The sequence below is a fragment of the Biomphalaria glabrata genome, chromosome 13 (assembly GCF_947242115.1).
Source record: "Biomphalaria glabrata chromosome 13, xgBioGlab47.1, whole genome shotgun sequence".
Classification (NCBI taxonomy): domain Eukaryota; kingdom Metazoa; phylum Mollusca; class Gastropoda; family Planorbidae; genus Biomphalaria; species Biomphalaria glabrata.
Genome location: NC_074723.1, coordinates 24,908,620 through 24,920,468, shown reverse-complemented (window position 1 = coordinate 24,920,468; position 11,849 = coordinate 24,908,620). Strand labels below are relative to the sequence as shown.

The following is an 11,849-nucleotide window of genomic DNA, read 5'->3' as shown; positions in this document are numbered from 1 at the left end:
TGAAAATACGACATCACAATATTTTAGACCATTCAAAGTTCTGATGCAAAGGCTACTTTTTTTTTTCCTGAAAGCGAAAAATCTAATTTTTAAAATCAGTTATGCAAGCAGTTTTTTAAAGAGAAAAAGCTAATTAGTATGCATTATAAGTTAGACCTAATTTAAAATGAATAGTAATCTTATAAACTTCATTTTCTTTAACATTTTTTATTATAAATAGCTTTGTAGAATTCAAATAAAAAATAAGCCTCTTCAAAACAATTACATTATGTAAAGACCAGAAGAGGCTCGGTAAAGCGCTTAGCTTCCGAACCGAGGGTCCCGGGTTAGAATCCTGGTGAAGACTGGGATTTTCAACTTCGGAATCCTTGGGTGCCTCTGAGTCTACCCAGCTCTAATTGGGTACCTGAAATTAGTTGGGGAAAAGTAAAGGCGGTTGGTCCTTGTTCTGGCTACATGACACCCTCGTTAACCGTAGGCCACAAAAACAGATGAACTTTACATCATCTGCCCTATAGACCACAAGGTCTGAAAGGGGAACTAATTAGGCCAGGTTCACATCTAACTTTGCATTCACTTGCACCTATCCTTTGATCTGCAGCACCATTGGGGCACTACACAAGATCTGTCAACCTTCCTTCTCCATTCTTATCTCTCATTTGTCTTTGATATAATTTCATTTGGATGTTCTTTCTGAAAATATTGAAGCCTGCCTGGGTGGACCACTTCGGGGGCCGATTTTAAGTTTGTGTTTCCACACAAACTGTCTTTGTAACCTTGTTTAGTCATTTGAAAAGTACTTCAGAGTTTAAACATTTTTTCGAGAGCATTTAAAAATGAAATAACGATGAGCGTCTGTAAATGTCTTATTTTCAAATTAACATTTGAGACAGTGCCTAACTTGAAACTAGCTTTCATGTTTCTTTATGGCTCTTAATTTATCAAGCAAAAGTAGTACTTATTACACTTAATGACAATAAAGAAAAAAAAAACTGTCTATAACAAAACATGAAGATCTTTAATATTGATCTTTTATTTTGGCTTGTTGGACTATAAATACAAACCTTAAATACAAAGATATAATTATGATCATTACAATTATACAGAAATACATTCACAAAAATACTTACAGTTAGATTAATGGTAAAAGAATAAAATCTCTTTGAAGTGTTAGGAATGTATGTTATCTAACAGCATTAGCCAACAAAATACTTTAAGTAGTCTTTTATTTTGAAAAGGACGCATTCAAGTCATGATGATGTTGCACACTTTAATCCTAGACCCACATTCATCTGGTACACACCTCTACAGGGTGTTTATGCAAAACTTACAATGTCAATAGATGAAGTTAGGTAGGTCTTAAATATAGAGACCAGGTTTTACTCATGTTTGCAAAGTGGTTTCCAATCTGTTATTTTAATGTGGCCTATTTAAAATTTGAATATTAGGTATACATTTTAATAATTTTGTGAAAAACATCTTAATTAAACAATAGACTAAAAAAATAAAATAAAGTAAAGTTCCCCTTTCAGACCTTGTGATCTAGACTACTAATATAAATAAATATTTCAAAAGTTTAAGAATAAAATTGAATGTTTAGATTACATAATAAAAAAACAATATTAAAGAGGCATTGAACAAAAAAAAAAGACAGAAAACTTGACTTGCTAATTTCTTGCAGGCCCTACATTCTAATCTTCATGTAATTCTAGTCAAGCATTTGATACTAACATGAAAAAGAAGTGAAATCTTTGAAAGTCCCCATAAAATCTAAAGCTTAAACAATTTAATGTTAAACAAAGAAAGAAATTCCCAGTCACCAAGCTTTTGTAATCAGCAATTGTTCATTTGTATTATGAGTTTTGAAAAAATCAGGATGGCTCATTCAATAAGGTTCACTTTATAATTACAGTGATTGCATTAAATGATTTATCATAATCACTAGAATATAAAATTTATTTTCATTAAAAAATCATCAAAGACTCACAGACAAACTGCTTATTCAGTCAAAGTGCCCACAATAAAAACTAAAATAAAAATGTAAGAAATTAAACAGTTTACAGTGGAAAAAATGTGTAACAGTAACTAAAGAAAAGTTTTTTCCACAATGTTTCCTAAACTAAAAAAAATAATTTTAATTTAGATTGAACCAAATGGCTTAATACTGATAAATATAAAAAAATTACAAAGAACAAAAAAAATTTAGCATCTGTATGTTTCAACTGACTTATATTTATTTAGTCCCAAAATGACACCAGGGAAAATCATTACAGAATTATAACTAGAGGGTTTGTTTCATCAGAAAATATGATAAAGCAATCTATTGGATCATAAAAATATAGTGCTTAATATGTTGCGTGTTAATCACTCACAGGGGATTGCAGCTCACCAGATATACAGTAATAGGTAAAGGACAATCCATTATTATAAAAAATGTGTTAGAATAGCTCTGTACATTCTGTAATAATGCAAGGTAAAGGCCCATCATAAAATTGTATTTCCTGAATTTTTAAGTGTCCCATTCAGCAGCAGCCCCATATGCCATTTGGTTCCCTGCCTACCCCTGAGTCCACATATCCAATAATGTCTTAATCCCCATAGAGATGAACCTGTTTATATAGGTTGGTGAATGATATTTTAAACCCTGAAAATTAGAAATGTTTTATTGTTCTAAACCTTTTTGCGGTACAATAACTTCACACAAAATATTGGCAACCATGAAATGTATTTCATAAGGAATTGTATTTTAAATATTTTCCTAACTTTAACAAACAAATAAATTGAACTCTCAAAACTTACATTGGACACTAAGTATTTTTTTTTTAAGAGTTAAAAAAACACCAAAAAAAAAAAACTTGAATCACAAAGCAAGAATGACATATGTATGATGTAAACTAGAATCTCAGCAGATTCTTTCTATTGTTTCTCTATTTACAGATGCTTAAAGTTCTGATGATTTATAGAGGCATAAAATTAATTCAAATAAAACTGTAAATGCTCTAACTCTAACATCAAACTACAAAAAAATCACAAGGTGAGGAAGCAAACTAAGTGTTAAGATATTCTTAGAAATACTTATAATATTATATTTGTTGAAAGCTCAATATCATGATATTAAATATAAATATATGATGCATACAATCATTGAAGTAATAAACTGATTCATATAATCCTTAACAGTTTGAAAGGCCATCAGTTTTATGCATATCATCCTTGATAGTTTGTAAGGCCATCAGTTTAGCTGAATAAACTGATGCATATAATCCTTGATAGTTTGTAAGGCAATCAGTTATGCTAAAGTAATAAACAATTATTAGTAATATAATGTGAAATTTTAAAGTCATCATAAAAACTTATAGAAAAAATATTCTTTGACACCACCAGAACATTTAATGCCAAATCCCTCTGATCCAATCTCAAGTCATCATAAACATTAATTTCCTATTTTTTCATTGTCATACTATAAAGAATAAAAAATCTTTTTGAGACTTTTTTTTTTGTAACATGTACTTCTCCAATATTATTTAACACTGATGAAAGATAAGCTTAATCTCATTTTCTATGTGCACAAAGATGGAAGTGGAGTATAAATAGGTTCGGACAAAACCATTTTAGATTTTATTTTCACTTAGTTCCGAGTAAATGTTTTATCGTGCCATGTAATGCATACCATTCTGATATAGGATTAGTTATTATATGGATTTCAAAGTTTACAAACCGTTTGCATTTAAAAAAAATAACTTTTATATTAAACAATTATTGTTGTAAAAATATTTTCATAATATAAAAATAAATGAAATAAGAAAAAAGCATGATTAAAAACTGAGGTTTGAAGGCAACTTAAACAATATCACAGATAAAAGTAGAAATGTTATGCATGTATATAAAACATTAACACAATTAAATATAAGCAGTATCACTGGATGGAATCAGTAGGAGGGAATAATTACTTGCAAATAACATTAACAACAAATACAAAAAAAAATAAAAAATGCAATAACTACACTACTGACATTTTTAATCAACTAAAATTTTCAACACCAAGTTCTATTGTACAAATACTACCATATGTAACATTTTAAAAATCTTAATTTCAAGAAATGAAACAAATTCGATTGCACTTAAATATTTAGCTTTACCTCTAGCGTGAAACATTTTGATTGTTTTGAAGCAAAATTTCACTCAATAAATGCAACAAAAAAAAACTAAACTCACAGGCACACATAAAAAAAACCCACACATACAAATTAACTATGCTTCAAACTCATCGCCATTATCAAAGAAATCATCCCGGCTGAGTTTGAAATCATCAACTTGAGAATACCTGTGAAAGTTTAAGGCTGTGGGTGGAAGAAATTCAAAGTTCTCACTGGAGTGAACAGCTCTTCTGCTCTTATTGTTATTCTGGTTCAAGCAAGTTACTTCATCATTTGGTTTTCTAAAATCAGCAGGCGGTTCAATAGGAACAGTCCATTGTTGATCTACGTGGTCGTAAGAGTCCCATTCTGAATCTTTGCAGACTCCAAAAGCGCCTATCCCCACGGATGGATCTGTTTCATATAAATTCTTCTGAAAAACAAATAGAAATAGTTTGAATAATCCAAGGGGTAAAAATCAACCAAAAAAAAATATACATGCATATTTTTTTTACATTACAAACCAAATAATATCTTAGTCCATAAAAAGAAATATTTTAAAATTAAAAAGTAATGAATGCTAAATAGAAAATGTTATACAGTCAGATTAGTACAGAGGATGAAAACAATGTTATATAAAAGTGATATTAAGTAAAAAGCTTTTAGTGCATTATTGGCATATAGAAAGCAGCAAATTCTAGATACTGATAAAATACTAGTTGAATGCTTGTAGATAATAATTTACAGAATTTGTAATACATAGAAATATTGATAGAACTGAATCACTCAAATTCACATGAGGTATAGCTTAGGTCAGTGGTCACCAAACTCGACAACGAAAAGAGCCAAATTTTACCAATTACAGATTTAATAAAAAAATGTTTTAGTTGAGTATTTTTATAGAAATAATTAGAATTAAAAGTAAAATCTTGAGCTTACCTTTGCTAGACATGTCTTAGTTTAACTAACAATACATTAAATTAAACTTAGTACCATACATATATAAAGATAATATTTATTTTAAAATATAAAAAAAATTCAATAATTTTGAATAATAGGTATCCTTAAAAAAAAAACAACTACAAATGCTTTACTAAAGTAAGTCAGGTTTGCTTGTTATTGTTTTTAATCTTAGGCACAATTCCAATTTTTCATCTTTAAGCTTAATTTACTCTTAATAAAGCTCATGCTTGAAAATGATTGTTCACATACATATGTAGACCCAAACGCTAGTTATTTCTCTTGATCTTACAAGTCAGTATTCCTGGGGTAAAAATCAACATATCTTCCTTCTCCAGATCTTTCAGACCAATTGTGCTGTAAAACTTACTTCACATTTATTTGTCACCAATAGTTCTAATTCAGCACAAAGTCTCTCGAACTTTGAACTTTCCAGCTCTTCATTTGATCCAACAAAACAAAGCTGCTAACATCGATATTAAATGGTGCAAAATGTATTTTGTTACTGTGGCAGTCTGAGTTGTTGTTTTAAAAAGACGTCACTTTCTGGCTTCTTATGTTTTTTGGACCTGCTGAGAGAAGCTTCCTTCATATTTAACAGTTTCACAATTAGTTTTTTGAATAAAATTACATCTTCTAACATTAAAAAACATTGTGTTTTCTTTTCCTTGTAATTAAGAGGTAAAATCCAACAGGATCCACATATAAACACTGCATAGTTAATTCTCTTTTCAAGAAGCAATGCTTTCATTTCAATAAACAGTAACCAAAATGTTTTAAAATGTTTCCTCTTGATAATTAATATGGAACCTTCTAATGCAGTAGAAGATTTACATACTCACGCTATACGTCATTTAGAAATGCTTTAACTTGGAGATGGCAAAAAGCTTTAGCTACAATGCAGTTAATCATCTTAATCACCAATTCCATGACTTTGCAAAGTTCTTCAGGAAAAGTCTCCACATTTAGTGCCTCCTCATGAACAAAGAATGATACAAGTATCTCAAAAAGATGAATTTTTTCTTTCAAAGTAGCAACATACCTATTTCCTTCACTTGTCTGACTTTTCACTTTACCTGATGAAATTGAGATACTAATCCCAAAAGTTTCTCTTTAGAGCCTTTAATGGAGATAATAACTCAAATGATAATTGCATGCCCCTTCATTGCAGCATCGCTGCCCCAATCACCCAATGGTACAACAATAAATTTTAAAATGTGTTCCTATCTAAGTACTTATGCAGCTTTGTTTGCCGAATTCCAGCCGAAATAAGAATACACATGTTTGTGAATGACTATCCGTATGCTTTTTGTGCTTTCTAAAATTACACTTCTTTTATCTTTTCTGTAGGTTTGCATTTCAATCAAGTTTTAACTTGTCTTTTACAAAGCAAAATAGTCAATAATATTTTATGCCTGCAAAGAACGCTTTTTTGTGGATGAGCCGCAGCCAAGGATTCAAAGAGCCACATGCAGCTCAAGAGGTGCAGTTTGTGACCACTGCCTTAGACCATTGACTTTTTTTATATATCTACTCACTTGTAATGATGTGAATCATTCCTTATGTTAGGTCAATGTCTAAATAGAAATTTCTTGCCTTAGAAGTGACTAAAATGTATAAACCAAGTTTCAAACTATCTATTTTATTGGTTTCTAATTTAAATTTCAGAATTTTTTAGATAAATAAACCTTGACTAATGGAACTGAAGAGAGATCTGGAGAAATAAAACTACACAGGCGTTGGATGGAATTAAAACTTAAACGTTGACTAATTTTTTGACTTTGTTCCTTCTCTTACACAAAGTCAAAAACAGAATCTTAATTTTAAAAGAACTTCAACTAGTATTAAATAAAGAGATTTAATAATAAACTAGTTGTTGTAGTGAGTGATCTAAATATGGACATACTCTAAAAGGTTGATTGACATGAAATGAACTTGTATCTATAAATAAATCTAATACTAGAAATGAAACTAAGAACTCCCAATAGAGAATTGAGCAAATATCAAACTTTTTACCTCCTTTAATAACTTATCCACACTATATTTTTCTTGCGTCATCACTTCAAGTAAATCTTGCAAATTGGCATTCTCTTCTTCCAAGTACTCCAGTCGAGCCTGTGTCATGGTTAGGACTCGACCTTGGTCCCTCACACTCTCGTCCATCTCTGACAATCTGAAACATGCCCAGTGGGCAGCTGAAAGGGACAGAACACAAACTAGAATATCCAGTGACAAACCAAGTAGCCAGGGAACACAATAAGAAGCTATACATTGAGATACATTTTTTTTATATAAATTTAAACAAAAAAATGCACCAATAGATTACATAACAAAACCATGCATACAATATAGGACTTATATGTAATAAATTTATAACTTTCAAGTAAAAAAACATGACAACAGTTACTTTAAAAGTTTTTAATCCACATAAAAAATTCAACAAAAAATTTACACAAAATAATAATTTTCATTTTTTTAAATTTCATAATGTTGTTGAATTGTATATTTACTGTTGAAATTTAATAAAACTAATTTTTTAACAAAGTGTTATAACTAGTATTTTAATGGTAGATAATTTTAACAAAAAATGTGCAGCTATAAATTATTTTCCATTTATCCACTAAACAATAATAATGCACTGCATTTTTCTACAGGCTACATTTACATGTGTTACAGCAGAAAGCATTGACTGCGCTTTAAGAGTGAAGGGTCAACACAGGAGTTACATGATCACTACAAGCACTAGTCTACTAAAGTAAAAAAAAAACAACTACAATTTTAGATATGGGCAAACATTAGTGTTATATTGTTGTCAATCAAAGTTTCCATGACTACAAACTTTCTTTTAAAGCAAAACTTAACCCTTTTGAATCTGGAAGCCAACTTTTTTGGTTTAGGTGTTAATTAATGATTGTCTGGTTATTTCACTACTTAATGTACAGATAAATACGAAACATGCAATGTGATTTGAGGTAGGTAAAGGTTGTTACCTGTCTCTTTTTTATTTTGACTTTGAAACAAAATTAAATTATTTTTTTTAAGTTATCAAGGTATGGAAATATAAGATATGTTAATTCAAGGTTCAAAGGGTTAAATGTTTTGCAAAACAATAAAATACTGTCAATTTATTGTTCAAGGACTGAATCTAGTTTTTTATATATATATTTCTGACTTTTCACTTTCTATTTTATTCACTTATTATGTTTTATTTTCTAATATCACAAAAATATGTTAAAAGTACAAATTGCATAATTATCCCAAAACTCAATAAATAGTGCAAGAAAATAAATCCATATTATATAATGTATAGGATAAATATATTTGAAATTGTACTGTGCTAGTTTTCATATCTAAAAGAAACCTGAATGCTTACCTTAAATAAATAATGTGTCTCAATATGGGATTGAAGAGTAGAAATCAAACAGTTTTATTGACAACTTATAAGCATATATTTTCAAACAGTCTGTTTTTGTAGGTATACTTTTAATTAAATTAATTTCCAAAACACAGGGGCAAGGTGGCTGAGTGGTAAAGTGCTTGGCTTCAGAACCGAGGAGTCCCAGGTTCAAATTTCAGAAAAGACTCGGATTTTTAATTTTCGGATTTACAGGATACCTAATCCAATTTGTATGGGTACCTGACATTAGTTGGGTAAAGTAAAGGCAGTTTGATGTTGTACTGGTCACAATGAACTGTTGGCCATAGTAACAGATGACATTTACATCATCTGCCCTATAGATTGCAAGGTCTGAAAAGGATCTTTTACACTTCTAATACACACTATTTCCTTATATATAAAAACAATAGTTTCAAGATTTCACTATTCTTATAACACTATGTAATAGACATCAACTCAATCAACATTCAGTGATCTACACCCATTCATTTGTGAATAGTGAAACACATATGCTGTCAGCAGTTGCAAACTAGATTACCATGATGCCAAAAAAAAAAAGCTATTGTATGAAGTAATACAGCGCAGAATGAAAGTGTATTAGTATGTTCCAAATTATAAAATAAAAAATGTTTAAAATAACTTTAAAACTAAATTACTACAAAAAAAAAAAGATTTCTTATTTGTAATTGTGGTAATAATCAAGTCAAGGACTCTGAAAACTATACACAACCGGAAGATTCCCTTGGCTGGCCTGTTTGATTGAAATATTTACAGTACAACACTAACTTAGACCATGGAAGGTAACTCAACAACTTACTGAGTGATTAACTCCCTTTTCTCTCTCAACAGTTGCTTGTAGCTTTCATCCATTTTCTCTCTCCACTCCAGCTCCTTGTCCAGCATTGCTCTGGTTAGTCTGAGGTCATCATTCATGTGTTCTATCTGATCCATGTATTTACTTTTTTCATTGCTGTAAAACTCTCTATGTTACAGACACAATTCAATACAATTTGAATAGAGACAAAAAGACAACTAATACTAAAATAAATTATTTGTATGTTATAAGATTTGTATTCATGTATTATTAATCCAGACAATGAACTATGTCCAAACCAAGTAAAAAGTTATTTGTATATGCAGTTGTCAAGGTCATATGTTTAAAAATAAACTTGTTTTGCTTGTCACTGGTGTATTTCAAGAACATAAAGTAATTGCCCAGCAAGAAAATGTTTACAGTAGTTAGTTGAAGCTAAGACAACATTAGAATCTTCAAAACATGCCAAAAATAGTTCTAGAATAAATGCTTATTTCTGTTTGAGTTCATACTTTAAATTAGTATCTCCTGTATTACGATGGTGTTTGAATGATCAGACATTGTTCTGAAGGGTAGATCCCACAAAGCTTTTAACACTGTCTTGACCACACAATCCCATCATTACAACAGTCTAAATGTTAATGTGCCAAATAATGACAATGAGACTGTATTCTTATGTCACCATTATGGTGTAAAATACTTAATAAACATAAATTATGTTGTAAGATTTTTAATAAAACAAACATGATATTTCTAAGATCGCTGGCAGACAACAACTTTGTCTGCATGAGATGCTGAAAAAAATATGCAGGTGGCAACTGGTTTTGCATAATCTTGTAAAACACTGCACTCATCCTTAATCTTTGTGATCGAAGACATGGCCATTGCCAAACCATAAATTCTATTGTAAGGTACTTTAACAAAATTAAAATCTATTGTAAAGTACTTAGAAAAAAAATAAATTTTATTGTAGAGTACTTAATAAAAACATATAGGGTCAATCTAACACATCTCTTTTAAAGCAGAAAAAAAAATTGTATCAATAATATTGGACAGTCATAAACCAAAATCAGAGCACTTGAATTAAAAATATATTGAAACATTTTCTTTTACATTACATGGTTTGAAATATGTAGATTTTAATTCAAATAGATTTTTTGAAGTCCATCATAAATCTTTGTCAGAGTATTTGCACAACATAAAAGTGTATGCTAGTATCTAGTCTTCCTACCTGTTGATACAACATAAAAGTGTATGCTAGTATCTAGTCTTCCTACCTGTTGATACAACATAAAAGTGTATGCTAGTATCTAGTCTTCCTACCTGTTGATACAACATATGCTAGTATCTAGTCTTCCTACCTGTTGATACAACATAAAAGTGTATGCTAGTATCTAGTCTTCCTACCTGTTGATACAACATAAAAGTGTATGCTAGTATCTAGTCTTCCTACCTGTTGATACAACATAAAAGTGTATGCTAGTATCTAGTCTTCCTACCTGGCTTTAATTAACTTAGACTTGGTCCTCAATTTTCTTTCCTCATATTTTTTTATGTCTACATCTCTCTTTTCACTGACATTGGTCAGCTCATATTGTAAAACTTTGACCTCCCTTTGAAGTCTGGCTATCTGGTCCATCAATGAATGTTGATTGGGTTCTGGTGTAGGCTAAATGAATCACAAAACAAACAAAAGACATGCATTGAAATTGCCAACTAGGTTGTGAATGGGAGAAATGGCTCTAGAAATAGGGAAACAAAAGGAAATATCAATTGGGCTATTACCATTTTCTGTTCAAGACTATTCTCTCCAATTATGTCAATCAACCCTGTTGTACATATCAATTTTAAAAACAACCAAACAATAGACAAAGATACATAGAGATACAGATACCAAAATGATGAAAACAATATCTTCAGCTGGGACAAATTAGTTTAAAATTGTTCTGGTATTGAGTCTTGATGAGCTGCTTTTCAACTCAACCATAAGAATGATACATGATTGTGTTTTGAAATATCTACTTACTGATTCAAAATCCAAAGAAAACTTATTTTGTATTTGATTGAAATGTGTTTCCAGGTCAAGAATAGTTTGATGAAGCTCTCTATTTTCTAAGTTTAACTTTACTTCCCTCTCTTTCAGAAATGCCACCTGGTGTTTAAGTTCAGCAACTGTCTGGTCCAGGAATGTTCTTGGAAATAAATGCAAGACAAATCAAATGTTTAAAAAAAAAAAATATATTTTCTATAGAACAAAAATGAAGTAGGATAGACTTGTAATAGCATAACTTATTCTAAGTAGGATAGACTTGTAATAGCATAACTTATTCTAAATAGGATAGACTTGTAATAGCATAACTTATTCTAAATAGGATAGACTTGTAATAGCATAACTTATTCTAAATAGGATAGACTTGTAATAGCATAACTTATTCTAAATAGGATAGACTTGTAATAGCATAACTTATTCTAAATAGGATAGACTTGTAATAGCATAACTTATTCTAAGTAGGATAGACTTGTAATAGCATAACTTATTCTA

At 30.1% G+C, this 11,849-nt stretch overlaps 1 protein-coding gene across 8 annotated transcripts in view; it reads right to left on the bottom strand.

Annotated features, from left to right (window-relative positions):
• Nucleotides 1-1,011: 1,011 nt before the first annotated feature.
• Nucleotides 1,012-11,849, bottom strand: part of LOC106077027 (putative leucine-rich repeat-containing protein DDB_G0290503) — a 38,372-nt gene continuing 27,534 nt past the window's right edge. For 2 of the 8 annotated variants that reach the window (XM_056009078.1, XM_056009079.1), the window contains exons 32-36: nucleotides 11,334-11,499; nucleotides 10,807-10,976; nucleotides 9,311-9,475; nucleotides 7,113-7,269; nucleotides 1,012-4,569 (exon numbers count right to left, since the gene is read on the bottom strand). In XM_056009078.1, coding sequence (XP_055865053.1) covers nucleotides 4,252-4,569; nucleotides 7,113-7,269; nucleotides 9,311-9,475; nucleotides 10,807-10,976; nucleotides 11,334-11,499 — 976 coding nt within the window. In that variant the 3' untranslated portion in view covers nucleotides 1,012-4,251. Of the gene's footprint in view, nucleotides 4,570-5,075; nucleotides 5,101-7,112; nucleotides 7,292-9,310; nucleotides 9,476-10,806; nucleotides 10,977-11,333; nucleotides 11,500-11,849 lie in introns of all 8 variants that reach the window. The other 6 variants (XR_008774540.1, XM_056009081.1, XM_056009080.1 and 3 more) reach the window with 6 other exon arrangements.